We start from the raw sequence: 16,288 nt of genomic DNA, 5'->3' as shown, positions 1-16,288 counted from the left end.
GTACAGAATCTAAGTGCGTCAAAAAAACATAACTTAAAACACTTGAATGTTATGACCACAACTTTTAGTCCTTTAGATGTGATATCTGTGATATGATAAACACCACAGTAAAAACGCCTGTCAAATATTAAATCCAATGCATTCAAGGAAATTCCAAGACGACGTAACGCGTAGGGTGGGCAGATGACAAGCCGCAAATCCGGAAGTTTACGAGCTGCCAGCAATACCTTATACCATTTTAAAAGGGAAAAGCGCTATTTGACCTATGCAATTTGGGTCATAGGAGGTGAGAGTATAACGGTATGTCTTTGGTGGAGGAGCACATATAAGAATATATGTGGACACAAGAAAAAAGGAGCACCTGTCTGGCACAAGTTTTTTCTATATATGCATGGATATTATCACATATAAAAGGACTAAAGGTTGTGGTCATAACATTCACAAGTGTTTAAGTTATATGTTTTTTGATGCACTTAGTAGATTGCATACAGTATACGGAGATATATGCATGGCACTAATATAAGCTATCACTGCCTCTCTTCAGTGTCCAGATCATTTGTCCCCTTCCGGGGAGAACTACCAAACCTTCCCAGGGGTGCAGGTCTTATAACACCCAAGCGGTTTAAATCCAGGTCAAGGAACTGATGCATAGTTCCAAAAAAGACAAGGCAACCTGTCCTGGGAAGGAGTGGGCCCCAGGTGACCTTGTTAATCATGGGAATGCTGAAGGGTACCAATTACCATAAAGGGTTCAATAGTATCCGAGGATGTAAAGTTCTGCTACAGGGAGTCTAATTCCAGATAGGATGCAACTCCTAAAGCACAGTTTCCATCTGCACAGAACCGGGGGTACCAGAGTATGGGGGATCCAGGAAGGCCCTAGAAGACATTACTTACTGCAGTAGCAACAAAAAGATGCCAAACGCAAGAAGTTAGCCACAGGGTCTTAAGCACCCAAATGCCAAGGAGGCAATCCACCCCAGGACCCATCTGGGTACAAGCAGTTCCTCACAGGCATGACACCACACCTTCATGCAAACTGTCATGAGGGATAGCTGACCTCTAGCTTTGGACCCTATGGCCTTAGTGGGAGTTAGGCCATTGAGGTCTTCGAGCACTTACAGCTGAAGCAGATGAGGGAAAAGTGTAGGACTCCTCCAGAGATCTCCTGTGTTGAAGCATCAATTCTATCTGGGAATACTGAGTTAATGCACCCAAAACCACTAGGACAGTATGGGCTGAGGTCACCTGTGGAAACAGGACTGTCCCCAGTATTACAATTCATACCTTTCCAAATACAAACAAATCTGGCCAATTGTGCTGATGAGATTTTCAGGTGGCTGAGCTGACCAAGTCACCGTAGGCAAGGAGTGGAATCAGACTGGAGGAACCATAAGAAGCTTTGAGAACAAGCAGTAGGTTAGTTCTAATTTCCAGGCTGAATAGCAGGAGAGAGTGTGAAGCAGGCCACCCAGTAAATATCAGCACTCACTTTTTCATGCTTACAGCAGAAAGTGGAAAGGCATCAACTAATGAAAGTGCCAAATGTTAATATTGAGGGACACTTCTGACTATCAAAGCTGATACTGAGGAAACGCTGATCTGGACAGCCGCTGTATAAAAGACCATTTCAAGCAGAGGTGTAAAGAGAAATCTTGAGTGAAGACACCAAGAAAAATATGGCTAGCAAAAAACCCCCCCCCAAAAAAACTAAAAAAAAAAAACCCTTGTTTCAGCAGAACTGAAGAAAAGGCATCCAACTGTCTAAGGCACTAACATAAAACTGGGTAGAGGAGGGGATTTACAGGGGCTGGTTCACAAATGTTTGTCAGTGTGCCAAACTTCTGCAGGTGGAGGTAGAAACTGTTTTTGAAATCCTGTGTCCCTTAATAGATTAAGTGAAAACACAAAGGGACTGGGAAAACCAAAAAATATGCAACTCTTTAGGGTGGGATACCCTTTAGCAGCAATTTATCTTGGGATAAATATTTGATTAAATATAGCAAAGATCAGGTCTAGCTATCAATAGAAAACAATTCACAAACATGGGTGCAAGGACTGTTTATTGATCATTTTATTAATGACAAACATGTTTAAAACAAATCAAAGGGAGAGGAAAACAAAACAAAACAAAAAAAAAGGACACTGTGCTAGCACAAGCATTCCTGGGTACTTAAAATCCAGAATAACTGCTACAGGAAAACAGAAATCTAGCTAACTGATGCTGTTAATTCAGTGAAGGAGTGAGATCATGTTAAACATTCACCAATATACTGGACTTCTATGCAGGAAATTTTTCTAGATACACACTTAAACTACTTAGAATGCAGTGCAAGGTAAGGGAAAAAATAAAATTAAAAGAGCCCTTCGGCAACATTTAGAAAATAAAAAGAGTCCATATCTTGCAGGAAGGAAGGTGGCCAGAGTCATGTTCAGCGTGCACGAAAAATGCAACGTCAGTCTGTTTGATCAGTGACAATGGTTCAGAATTGGCACACCAATGAAATATTACCTAAAAGTATATAAACTGAACAGGTTTATATCGTATATCAGCCAAACTGAACCAAACTGAACCAAACTAATCCAGAAGAACCCATGGTTTAAGACAAGTGCTTAAAATGTTTGGAGGAAAACCAGTAAACAGTATTTGCTAGGGGGAAAAATAGTAACTTGGGATCGCAAAATAACTGCATTTTCAAGTGTTATTTTTTTTTTCCCCACACAGGCCTTTAGTGCCAGTGACAGCAGGGGCAAAAAACTAGCCGACATTTTATAAATCCTTAAACTAAATCATATATGGATTTCTACAATGCCAAACAAATTTATATTGTTTTGCTCTTAAAACATCTTAAGTTGTGTACACTGGAGCTGAATGGACAGAAGGCGAGTCTGGCCTGTTACTGACCTAAGGCCAGGTCCATTCACACTCAGTCTCACTAAAAGCACCAGATGTGCTTCCAGTCATACAGTGACTGTAGACCACCTTCCACACTGCCTGCATTCCTGTTTGCTTTTCAACCAGTTTCAAAATCTATTGCAAAGAACTTGACTTTCAAACCTATATAATCCCCAGTTTCCACTACTAGATCCATTTCTGGGAGGGGAAGTTGTAGCAGGCTAGCTTGTCTTTCCTTGACAGGTGGGTGCCGAAGGGCAGAGGAAACCCGTCCCTTTTTCAAAGCATACAATTTGCCTAAACAATGATTTATTTATTGTGTGGAGTAGAGTCCAGACAGTAGCCAATCAAAGCATACAGAAAACACTGAAAAAACCCCTCTCCTTATGGGAGTTTGTATACTCCTTTGCTCTACTACACTGCTTTAGGAAAGAGAGGCTAGTCATCAAGTCATTTACTGCATCTTAAATCTGAAAGTCCTTGTTTGTGGCCATATGTCTAACTAGCCACAACATTAACCACAATGTCTTGCAGTACTCAGGTCCACCGCAACCAGCAGTTAAAAAAAATAAATATCCAGCACTTATTTTCTCTAGAAGTTTTGTTAAAACCATCTAAGAGATCTAGAACCTTCAGGTAGAAGGGAATGGTGGAGTCCATCAGTTTCCCAGTCAAAGCCAGTTTGAAAATCAAACCTACATCTCAAAGTTGACCTTGTTAGCTGGTAATACTGCAGTATGTTCTGAACAATCTAGAAGAAATGCTGTTTACAGTTAAAACAGACTTGCATGAGCATGTAAAAGAAAAACAACTCTGAGATAAGGAACTGTTTTCTGCCAGCTTTGAGAAGATGGTGCTCAAGGAACACACATGAACGAGCTGGAAAAAGTAAAAGCGGATTTCTCAAGCCCATGACCAAGTTATGGTGGGCTAGAGAGGTCTAGATTGCTGTTCCAATGTGAGTAGCGGCATCTTGATGGCAATGGTTCCTCCCATTAACTACCTATTTCGTTGAGTGTATGTGGCTCCTCTGATGTTCAGCCACTTCTCCTATCGTTCTCCTCGCCTCAGTGTGCTTGCAGTGGTCTCGCTTGCTTTCGCTCTCTCGATATTTTTGTATTTAATCCCTCTCTCGTTCCTCTCTCTCCTGTTGCTCTCACAGTGGTGCTTCAGTTTTAGCAGTGGAAAACAGGTATCCGTTTTATTTTTTTATTACTCAGAATAAAATGTGGATGAACTAAGTTCCACACAGGCTTAGCTCTTCTTCAACCTGCATAGTGAGCAAAACAAAAACCCTTAGTAAAATAAATTAAAATTTTAAAATATTGGTTACTTGCTATTGCATTGACACAAAATAAAACCACTGCTGATCTATTCAAGTCTGGAAGGGTTTATTCTCTTTATGACCAGGGCATTTTTTGCTATTCAGCACTGCCCTAAGTTAACTGGCAATTGGGCGGTCATGCAAGACTGTACCCAAATTAAATTTTTTTTTTTTTAACACAAATAGAGCTCTCTTTTAGTGGTATGTGATCACCACTGGTTTTTTTTATATGAACAAAAACAGACCGAAAATTTGGAAGAAAAAAAAAAAAAAAAAATATCAGCGAATCACATGGCAGCAACTCAATGCATTTAGGCAACTAGATGTTGTGAATACAACTTGCTGAAGTTCAAATCGAGAAAAAGGGATTTAAGTGACTTCGAACTTGGAATGGTTGTTGGTGCCAGATGGGCTGCTCTGAATATTTCAAAAACAAAATCTACTGGGATTTTCATGTACAACCAGGGTTTACAGAGAATGGTCAGAAAAAGAAAATATTCAGTGAGCGGCAGCTGTGTGAATGAAAATGCCTTAGTGATGCCAGAGGAGAATGGGCAAACTGGTTTCTGCAACATTCAGAGGATAGGGTCAGAATTTGGCGTAAACATGAAAGCATGGATCCATCCTGCATTGTATCAACAGTTAAAGCTGGAGGTGGTGTAATGGTGTGGGGGATATTTGGTACACACTCACACATACATACACTGGAATTTACACAGCTATAGATGCTATATTGATAATGGTGGTGATCAGCAACTTATAGCAAGTGTGCTGGGAAATCTGGCGCTAACTGACACTGGCTGAGAGGGACTCCAACATCACTAGTGGCACTAACACAGTGATCAGATAAAATACTATACACTGTACTGACACTGGCTGGGAAGGATTAACATCTTGGGGTATCAAATTGTTAACTGTGTACAAGTGTAATGAGTGCTGCTTTTACTCACAGTTCTGCCAGGTGGCGATGTATGTGAATCTCACCTAGCCTGGCTGTGCCGTACATACTGTGGGCGGGTGGCAAAGGGTTAAGGTGCCAGTTTTTTGCTGGCCTATTTTAAGTCTCTAAAGTGGAACAAGTGCTCAGATCAGTAGTTTCGGCATGCTCGTTCTGGGTCAGTGACTGAGAAATATGGAAGCCAGATACATTCTGGCATTTAGTAGAGGCCAACTTAGAGCATAAAGCCCAACTCCAGCTTTGCCATCACTACAAACCATTTATTTGGGCCAAGCTGGCCAAAAAAATGTTTTTACTAGAACATAGCCACTTGTCTGCGCTGTACAAATTGTACGTAGCATCAGCTACATAGTGTTGTGTTCTGGCAGTGGTACAGGGACTTCCCATTCCATTCCAGAAAAAAAAAAAAAAAAAAAAAAAAAAAAAAGTAGGGTTGAGCCTTGCATTTCAACAAGAACTGCAAAGTTTACTCTGGATAGCTGAGGTTTGTATTGTGATGTCATCCACTTGCCTCTCCACCTCAACCATTCAGAGGAAGCCTTATATTCAATGATAAATGGCGTTCTATAAATGGCTGAGCAGTGCTCAGCCCGTCATACTTTTGTTTCAGGAACAGTAAGTTCTTGTACCGCAGCCAGAACATATCACTGTATATTGTATGTAGCTAATGCTACAATAGGATTTACAAAGCGCAGGCAGTGGCCGCATGTATTAGTAAAGGAAATAGCTAGCTTGGGCCAGCATGGCTTCACTAAAACCTTCACTTCCTGTCCTATAGCCAAAACAGGACTTTCAAGAAAAACCCTACAAACTGAGGGAATTCCTGGTTGTCACCAAAACTAGTGTCCTCAATGGAAGATCTCCCCTCTACTCCTGCTCTGGTGACAGCCCAAAATTTGGGATTTTCTTTCAATTTCACTCATAGTGATAACAGCAAACAGGACAAATAGAGAGTATCTCCCTAATGGGGGGACAGACAGCAATAAAAACCTGACAGGTGTACCCACTTGCAACAGATATCAGCATTGGCAAGTTATGACTATTAAGGAAAGCAACGAATGCCATAACTTTTCAGATACTTACACATTAGTACTGTGACAGCCCAGTCACGCCTCCATGTTGATATGCACGTTCACCCTGGTAAGTAGAATCCTGCGATAACGCAACATCAATTTGTGACTTAAATTCATCACCAAGGTAGCTATCCTAAAGCAAGAACAGAAACATTCATGTTACTTTTAATCGGCTTCTCACAACAGCATTCATAGTAAGCGAGCATGATCTAAATTTTGTGAGATGGGTATTTCTATACTGCATGCAAGATTTGAAGGTTTTCTATGTTTTTGCTGGTAAAAAATACATTTAACCCCTTCCCACTCTGGCGTCCTTCTAAACAGTTCTGAACACCTGGGACACTAAAAGGATCAGCAGGGGTGACCATTGTAACAGATCTTTAGCCCAGACTGAGAGCTGTCTTTGTGCTGAAGGCACACACTCAGAACAAACATCGGCCACCTAGTGATACATATATGCAGGGTGTTGGTGTTAAAGCCTACGTTTTAGGCACCATACATCTGTTAGGTCTCTCATAAAGGGATTCATAAGAAAAGATCATAAAACTGCCAATTATATCTACACCTATATCTACAGGTATTTACGAGATTTTTTTCACTAGATGTAAATGAGGTGGATGCTGTGTATTTAAATCTCTATGTACTCTCAGTTCATGGAGTATGTTTTTTGACTGTCAACTTGTGTTGTATCATAGTGAAGAAAAAAAAAAAATAATTTGCTTTTAAATTCAATATCTTTAAGTACAGTACAGGTCTTATTCATATGCCATGGGTTATATGCTGCTGTCTTTAAGAGACAGAACATTCACAAACAGCTCTGCTGGGAACACCCTCATAACCCCACCCACTCTGTTGGACTGCAGTTATGTAGGAAGCAAGAAGGAGAAAGAGGACGGAGGGGAGGGACCTGTGTTATGTACTAGATAGATAGATTGTAATAGATCGTAGATTGTATCCCTTGGTCGCCAACCCCCAGAGCCTGGAGGGGAGGGGCGGCATTTAGTGGAACCAATAGGCTGTATTTTTCTCCAATTGCAGCAGCAGAAAACTAGCATCTCTCCCTATCCCTCTTACTGGCATTCAGCTGCTGCAAGTTTTAACGGTTCCAATAAATTCCACCCCTCATTTCTAGGTTTCTCTTACTTCTACTGTTCAGCCCACTGTGTGCTCCCTTGGCACAAACCCCCATTCACACCATAACACTGCAGCTTTCCTTCCTTTCCTGTCCCTCTGCCTGCTGCTGGGAATGCTTCTGGTTAGAGAGCGGCAGAAAGGGCCGGTAAATATGTAATTTACCGGCCCCTTCTTTTTCTGAATGAGCACAGTAAGTCATCGGTACTGATTGCTTCTGTGTCCATTCATATCTGAAGCATAGTAAATGGTGTTTACGATGTTTCAGCTTGTGAATGAACAGGAAGCCGCTCTGTACAGAGCACCACAAATTCATTTACTGCCCAGTGCAGTTAAGGCTGCAGAAAAAGGAATTAAAGAATCTTTGTCCTCATTTCCATTGGCTCAAAACTGAGATATCAGGTGTCTGTTAAGATCCCTGATATTTCACCAAAGCTCCCCACCAGGCCTCCTAAAAAAAATAAACATTGTAACATATAAATAAAAAAAAAAGCTACTGCCACCATCCACTGCCCTACTGACACTGTTCACTGCTCTGACTTACACTATCCACTTTTAAGGTAGACGAAGGTTATATTCTTCTAATTTTTACTATTTACTTAGGCCTTGCTAGTAAAAAAAAAAAAAAAAAAAAAAAAAGAAGGAGGGAGGGAGGGGGGTGTCAAACCCCAGTGAACTTTGATCTCTCATGTTCTTTAGGTAGATCCTCACCAGTCACAGGCTGCCTACCTGTGTTGTAGGCCATTTGGGTCCCATCAGAAGCCTGGATGAAAAACTCCAAGTTAGCAATACACACATCCTGCCTTATTGTTAGGACATGAAACTGCTAGATGCTCAGTCCCTTGCACTGCACAAGTGAAAACCAATGGTATGACAATAAAGCTGCACAGTTTAATATCTACTGGGGCACCTTGACTGCATAGGCTATTTTCTGAAAAAGGTGAACTTAGCGTTAAACTCCATCATTTAAATATATTAGCAGACTGGACGGGGGGAAATTTACCTGAGATAATTCTGGCTGGGAGAGTCCCGGCTGACTCATTTGGGAAGGCTGGCTCATGGATATATAACCTTGTGTTAGAGGGCCTTGAGAGAATGGCTGAGATACAACATCCTGGCTGGCTTGGCTGTTGGGCATGTGTCCCTGGCTCATGCCTTGAAGTCCTATGCCTCTCTGTTTCTGGCGTCCACCACGGGTTGCCTTTCCTTTAGGCATGCCCCGACCTGGGGGGGGGGGGAGAAAGAATAAAGCGCTATAGATAAATATATAAAACATCAGGTTGTGACACCGACAAACAGAAAACATAAGCCAGCTCCTGTAAACAACTCCTATACCTAGCATGCCTCAGTTTTTTTGAGAATGCCACACCAAATGGAATAGCAACACAAAGGTGTGCGACCCGTGTTTCTCAATGTACTCTAAAGAAAAATATTTTTTAAGTACAATTTTTTTTTCTATTTTCCACTGAGGGACACAGGAATTCCAGCACTTGGGACGTCCAAAAGCAGTCTAACGGCAAAGTATTTATGTTCTGCATTCTGTGTGAGAAGTCTCAAGATGTTACATTATATACACTGTAAGAGTTACCCTCCAGTTAAGACCTTGGGAAGAAAAGAATCATTATCTAAAGAATTCCTGAGAAGTATTACTAATATAGCAACACAAAACTCCTAGGCAACTGTGCTACTATATTCAGTTGAAGTACAATTGTATTCATAAATGGGAAGTTAAATAGATTAGTGCCCAAATGGGTTATAAGGAGAGTTTTTTATGTAGATTATTCATGTATTTAATTACCGTATTTTTCGCTCCATAAGACACACTTTTTTCCCCCCAAAAAAGGGGGGGAAATGTCAGTGCGTCTTATGGAGCGAATATGGAGCGGCCGGTCCGGTATTTCCACTGCCGCCGTGTCAGAATACCGGGCCGGCCGCTCAGCTCTACAACGGGACCTTATAGAGATGACGGCTGACCTTTGGGGAGGGAGGGGGAGCGGGTACCTGAATTTGACAGATACCCGCTCCCACTTCCGTGGAGTTGTTCTTTCATCTTACCCGTTCCTCTATCCAGCGGCGCGGTCTTCCCGGCTTCTGTAGTGTGGGCATGACAGACGGGTGCCAAGTGCGCATGCGCAAGAAGCGGTGCTTTTTGTGAATGGTAAGGCGGCACCTGGGACACATGACAGATCCCAGAAGCCGCCGGACCAATCACAAAGCGCAAGTGCTTCTTGCTCATGCGCACTGGGCACCCGGCTGTCATGCCGAGCGCCATTACAGAAGCCGGGAAGACAGCGCGCGGCTGGATAGAGGAACAGGTAAGATGAAAGAACAACTCCGCGGAAGTGGGAGCGGGTATCTGTCAAATTCAGGTACCCGCTCCCCCCCTCCCCAAAGGTCAGCAGTCATCCCCTGTGCTGTCCGCAGTCTCTGGTCATCCCCTGTGCTGTCCGCAGTCTCTGGTCATCCCCTGTGCTGTCCGCAGTCTCTGGTCATCCCCTGTGCTGTCCGCAGTCTCTGGTCATCCCCTGTGCTGTGTCCGCAGTCTCTGGTCATCCCCTGTGCTGTGTCCGCAGTCTCTGGTCATCCCTGTGCTGTGTCCGCAGTCTCTGGTCATCCCTGTGCTGTGTCCGCAGTCTCTGGTCATCCCTGTGCTGTGTCCGCAGTCTCTGGTCATCCCTGTGCTGTGTCCGCAGTCTCTGGTCATCCCTGTGCTGTGTCCGCAGTCTCTGGTCATCCCTGTGCTGTGTCCGCAGTCTCTGGTCATCCCTGTGCTGTGTCCGCAGTCTCTGGTCATCCCTGTGCTGTGTCCGCAGTCTCTGGTCATCCCTGTGCTGTGTCCGCAGTCTCTGGTCATCCCTGTGCTGTGTCCGCAGTCTCTGGTCATCCCTGTGCTGTGTCCGCAGTCTCTGGTCATCCCTGTGCTGTGTCCGCAGTCTCTGGTCATCCCTGTGCTGTGTCCGCAGTCTCTGGTCATCCCTGTGCTGTGTCCGCAGTCTCTGGTCATCCCTGTGCTGTGTCCGCAGTCTCTGGTCATCCCTGTGCTGTGTCCGCAGTCTCTGGTCATCCCTGTGCTGTGTCCGCAGTCTCTGGTCATCCCTGTGCTGTGTCCGCAGTCTCTGGTCATCCCTGTGCTGTGTCCGCAGTCTCTGGTCATCCCTGTGCTGTGTCCGCAGTCTCTGGTCATCCCTGTGCTGTGTCCGCAGTCTCTGGTCATCCCTGTGCTGTGTCCGCAGTCTCTGGTCATCCCTGTGCTGTGTCCGCAGTCTCTGGTCATCCCCTGTGCTGTGTCCGCAGTCTCTGGTCATCCCCTGTACTGTGTCCGCAGTCTCTGGTCATCCCCTGTACTGTGTCCGCAGTCTCTGGTCATCCCCTGTACTGTATCCGCAGTCTCTGGTCATCTCCTGTACTGTGTCCGCAGTCTCTGGTCATCTCCTGTACTGTGTCCGCAGTCTCTGGTCATCTCCTGTACTGTGTCCGCAGTCTCTGGTCATCTCCTGTACTGTGTCCGCAGTCTCTGGTCATCTCCTGTACTGTGTCTGCAGTCCATTAGTTCAGAATTTTTTTTCCCCTGTTTTCTGCCTCTAAAACCTAGGTGCGTCTTATGGTCAGGTGCGTCTTATGGAGCGAAAAATACGGTAAATCTGTGCAAGACTTGCTATATGATACATTATACTGTAAGGACCTCTAGCCATTCTATAACAAACACATTTATTCCTACTTTGAATTTTATGTCTATTCTACAACAAAGGTGTACCAAGCATGAGGTGTGCAACCAAATTTAAAGCAACAGAACAATCCAAACAGGAAGACTCAAAACAGACCTGGGAAGAGACACAGAATGCAGTAACACTGAAAAAGGGCAAAGGGCTCTTAGAATATAAAATGCCAGACACAAGGGCTTTGCCTGTGAGCCAAAAAGGTTGACTAGGGCCCCTGAAGGAGACACATTACCCATCTGGATGTGAAAAACAGCCCTCCACATCATGCAGAAGGCTTTCCAAAAGGGACTGGCATACCTCTGGCTTCAAGCCCCGCAGCTGGAACAAGACATAGGCTCAGAATGCCATTGTGTATGAACTAAGGAATGGATGAAGGAGCAGGGTGGGATTCCTTTGAACTTCCACAGACCTCCTACACTGAAGGTAGGCAAGTACTCTGGCTCTAATATTTTTAGAATGTGAACGAAAAAACCCACTATGATCACTGTAGTACACTGCCAGAACTACAAATTCAGTGCTGAACTCTCAGTGCTTACAGTACTGTGTGGGCTGAATGTAATTCAGTTTTACCTAAAAGAGCCAAAAGGTGGGACATGCATCAATAGAGGCAATGTATTTTTTATACAGCAAATGGCCCAAAATTGTTTTCACCTCGGAGATCAGCTGTAAAGCTGGTTTGTCTCTTGGTGGTTTACTTGTTCAGGTGGCTCACTGGTGCATCTACCATGTGAAAGGACCACAGATTAGTAAATTCCTTCTTAAAAGAAAAATACTCAGAGGAAGGGAGTTAAAGTCGAGCAGCAGGAGGGTCTTTTATAGCTGTAGGATCTCTAAAATACCAAAGGCTTGGGATGGCAGGCTGATCCTCCAATTACAAGGTAGAATGTACTATATCTTATTAGTCTGAAACAACCACCTGCATATCTGGCTCAGCTTCAGGAGACTGCAGGGACCCAGCCTCAAAAGGTAGACTGCTAGGACTCTACATCTGAATCCGAGACAAAAGCCACAAGGTCAATTTGAGCTGTGAACTCATATTGTATGTTCAAATCCAGACTATACAGTATACAAGATTGCACTTGGGAACTCTGCAGGCAGAATGCACCTAAGCACAAGCAAATAGAAGGTCTTGCGGACATGAGGGATTCTTTTGCCACATCAGTGACAGCCATACACTGATCAAAGTTAGGCTGGTCTAGCAAAACCAGGCCTAATTTTATTGTGTGGCCTCCTCCATTCGACAAAAGTTGATTTAGACTACGTCAGTCGAAAGGACATGCGGTTGAGCCTTTGATCATTGTAGTCTGATGGATTTGGGTGTTGTTCCTTATGGGGAGTGTATGGGCTGAGGTCACCTGTGGTAGCCGGAGTGTCCTTTGTGTGTCTTTGCAAGATATGTTGGGATCCCAAAGAGGGATTGCATTACAACTAAGCCCAAAGTGAGGCAAGGCCTAAAGTACTAACAAACCGAGGTAGCTTGCGCTGATGAGGATTTTAGACAGCTAGAGATGGCTGAGCCTCTGTAGATGGGCAGTGGAACAGACCAGAGATCCATGTGGGTCTTCAAGAACATGAGAAGCAGTTTCCTCCAAGCTGAATAGTAGGAAAGAGCATCAACCCAGTTCTCAATCCCTGAGCCTTAAGGGCTCGTTCACACTAGGCTGTTTTGCCAACGCTTGCCAAACGCCCCTATAGCGTTTGGCAAGCGTTGGTCCGGCGTTTGCGGAGCGTTATTAATGCTCGGCAAACGCTCCGCAAACGCCGCATGCGCGGTTTAGCAGCGGTTGCTAGGCGTTTGCCGAGCGTTAATAACGCCCCACAAACGCCTATAATGCAGTTTGAGTGGTGTTACCGCTCCGCAAACGCCCCGCAACCGCACCGCAAACGCCGGCCGGGCGTTTGCGGAGCGGCACCATAGACGAGGATAGGAGGCTTCAAAGCCTCCTGACTCGTCCAGAGGCGTCCGTTTTGCCGCGACGCAACGCAAACGCTCCCGTTAGAACAGCACCATGCGCTGTAATGTGCAGAATTGGCAGAGGCGTTTGAGAAGCGGTAAAAACGCTTACCAAACGCCTCTCTGCCGCCTGCACACAAGGCTAGTGTGAACGTAGCCTTATTCTTACCGTGGTAAACCGATGGAGGTGGGAATTTTAAAACTGTGCCCACGAGCGGAACACTGAGAAAGCTCCCAGTGCTTCAGCACAACCAGCCTCTCACTAAAAGACAAATGACACCTAGGGCTGTGCTTTAGCTCTGGACTCAGAAAGCACTCTGTGGCTAACAGCACACTGAGGTCTGGAAAACGAAACACAAAGCCCAGTGCCCAAAGGTCATGCTCTAGGTTAGTAAGTCCAGGTACAACCTCCAAAGTTAGCGCCGAGGAACAGTTAAGAGTTAGGATCGCAGTACACAGAGGAGCCTTGACGTAGACACCTTTGGCATACGCATATATTGGCAAATGTATGCAAACAACATCCTCTGTTTTTAACATGAATTGTTAAGACAGGGTCAATTTGGTTGATTTGCAGGCTAGCTGGTAAATGTGCTGGGAAATATTTTGCTTGTTTGTAATGCTACGGAAATACTGATCTGCGTAGCTACTGTGCAGAGGACAGCTCAAGCAGTGGTATAGCAAGGAATCTTGATTGAAGTCACAGGGGTAAAAACTACCAGTATTGTAGCTAGAATCTTGATTAAAGTCACCAAGGAACAATACCTCGAAGTTAAGGCTAGCAAAAATGTAACTATTTCAGTAGAACTGAAGAAAAGACATCCTACCTCCTAGGTAACTAGCAAGAAATCAAAGCATTCTGTGATGAGGAGTAGTTTGCAGGGGAGCTGGCTCTTGTTTGTTTGCACTGTTCAAAACTCCAGTAGTGGTAGTAAAGACTTTCTGAATTTGAGTCCTTTAATGGACAAACATTTTCATTGAGACAACCTATTATTGAACATACAAGCAAGACCTACCTGCAGTTGGTCCATTGGCTTGACCAAAGTAGCCCGGTGGGGGCATTGGAGGCATGACCAGATTGAAAGGTATAGGAATGTTCATAGCAGGTACATGGCTGGGTCCCGAACTAATCATGCCTATCTGATCATGCGTTTGAAAGTACATGTTTGAGGGTCGAGCTAGAAGAAAAACAAAGTGAACACATAAAAAAAAAGTTAACATAGAAAGTGGAACAGAAGGTCATCATGCATCTCTAGTCTCATTCTCCTAATCATTTGGCTTGACACTGGATCTCTGTGTTGTAGTAGTGCAGTGGAGAAAAACACCAAAAGGGAATAAATGGATTTGGATAGGGGTGAAATACAAAATTTGAGTTATTCCAAAGCAGTCATAAAAATGTGTGGGAACTTTCCAACCTAGTAAAATATAGAGAAAGCTAGTGACCAGGAACCTGGTATGGTTTAGTGTAATCCACCTTGCATTACAAACTTAACTTCTACAAATAATCATATTTTTGGCATCAGAGGCTACAAACATGATCCCTATATTTCGTTGTAGCCCCAGTGATTCTCTTTTATGTAAAAGTAATCCAGGCGAATAAGTAGCTGCTGGCCACCCCCAACCTGCTGCCCCCTTTACAGGCTCTCCCAAGCGAAAGGGGAGCCCAGTATGGATGCGACTGACGGCATTCGGCTCCCGCCACACAGGGAGAGGAACTGAAGTTCTTCCCACTGCGTGATGTTTGAAACAGCAAGCAACAATGATTTAGTCACTTCCTATTCCGGCTTTGTTTACTGGCCAGTTACCAGCCAGTGAAGCAGACCGATCTGTGTCTGATCAGCTGCACTGGAGCCCAAAGGAGAGATAGAATTCCTTGTAACAGCAATAAAAGTGATCAATTTTTTTTTTTTAAAGAAACATTTTCACTGTCAGACTTTGCCTGTAAGGCAAGTGGTTAAAATAAATTAGAAATATCAGCAAAATGACTGATGAATAAACCTCAATTCCATGAATAGCCCCTAAACTGAAACCTACTCTCAGGATTCTACAGCTAGCTGTGTTGCCTTCAACGAAGAGAAAACAAACATTTAAACAGCTACATCAGTTAAAAGTGCAAGAAGTTACCTTGACTGCTTCGATCATAAACAGACCCAGGAATTATAGCTTCTCGAGCATCATACATGGCAGTTGTCATAAAGCGGGCACCCTGCAAATAAAAAAATTATTAAAGCTTCAAAAAAAGGTACCATTAAGATCTATGACGCAAACTATCCATAAAATATACAGATAATAGCGCAAATAATTAGGTCTAAATGAATTTTTTCCTCCTCCCTCTCTTAGCAGTCAATATTTTTCATTTGCAGCACAAATAGCGTGTATTGATCGACTATGCCAGGCAGAGCTCTGTGAGCTCATCTCCGCATGCACAAGAATGGCGAGACTAAAAGAGCAGACCAAAGTGCCACTTTAAACTCTACGTAAATTCAAATGCTGTTAAAAAAAAGCTCCTTTTTTGCTTTGTTTATGTAGCTGTACAAAGGCTTTTTTTTGTATTGGTAAATTATTCCTAAAGGTCTGTTTATCTTGCCAGTTTCTGCTCGGTTTCTGAGGTCTTTTTATTGAGTGACCACCAACTCCCAATTTAGTAGTATGGTGGTCTCCCTATGCTTCAAACCAACCCACTGCATTAAAACCCTCTTGCTGGTTGACGGACAACTGTTCCTACCATTTAGCAGCTAAGAAATTTTGCAGGGCAGCTTGGCCTATTACATAAAGGGATCTACTGGTAGGATCAACAGGTTAACAAAGCAAGGTTGCTTGCACTGCTTTAGTGATACAAGTGAAAAACTGGATGAAGGAAAGGTAATTTTCAATGCAATATGACCTGTGTCGCAATTGTATAAACTGGATTATTTTTTTTTGTTTACAAACGTTTTTATTTTGTTTATTATCAAGAAATAGACTACAAAATAGCAGTACAACATAAAGTATGATATACAACAGGAACAAGGCATGTCTGTAATGTATATTTCAAATAGTACAACCATGAAAAGTAAAAAAAGAAAAAAAAGAGAAAAGAAATTAAGTACATGAGCAATATAGGTAGAAAGGTAGGCAGAGCTATATAGCTACCAGAAAAATGAATCAATCAACCAAAACATGAGTGGACCTTAGTCAGTTAGTAAATGCCTAAGAGGTCTCCAAATTTCCCATTTTCTGTCAAATAAGTGCATCTT

The 16,288-nt window shown here is 43.5% G+C and overlaps 1 protein-coding gene across 1 annotated transcript; it reads right to left on the bottom strand.

Annotated features, from left to right (window-relative positions):
* Positions 1 to 2,046: 2,046 nt before the first annotated feature.
* On the bottom strand, positions 2,047 to 15,312 carry LOC149441640 (regulator of nonsense transcripts 1-like). Its single transcript, XM_089657086.1, has 5 exons — positions 15,177 to 15,312; positions 14,069 to 14,230; positions 8,386 to 8,606; positions 6,262 to 6,384; positions 2,047 to 4,166 (listed from the first exon to the last, which is right to left on the bottom strand). The coding sequence occupies exons 1-4, from the start codon at positions 15,244 to 15,246 to the stop codon at positions 6,265 to 6,267; spliced, it is 573 nt and encodes a 190-aa protein (XP_089513212.1). The 5' UTR covers positions 15,247 to 15,312; the 3' UTR covers positions 2,047 to 4,166; positions 6,262 to 6,264.
* Between the last annotated feature and the right edge of the window lie 976 nt (positions 15,313 to 16,288).

This window comes from Staurois parvus, unplaced genomic scaffold (assembly GCF_062004578.1).
Source record: "Staurois parvus isolate SC_StPar_1 unplaced genomic scaffold, SC_StPar_1.0 ptg000964l, whole genome shotgun sequence".
NCBI lineage: Eukaryota > Metazoa > Chordata > Amphibia > Anura > Ranidae > Staurois > Staurois parvus.
The sequence above is the reverse complement of the archived record's forward strand: the minus strand, read 5'-3'. Positions and strand labels throughout refer to the sequence as shown.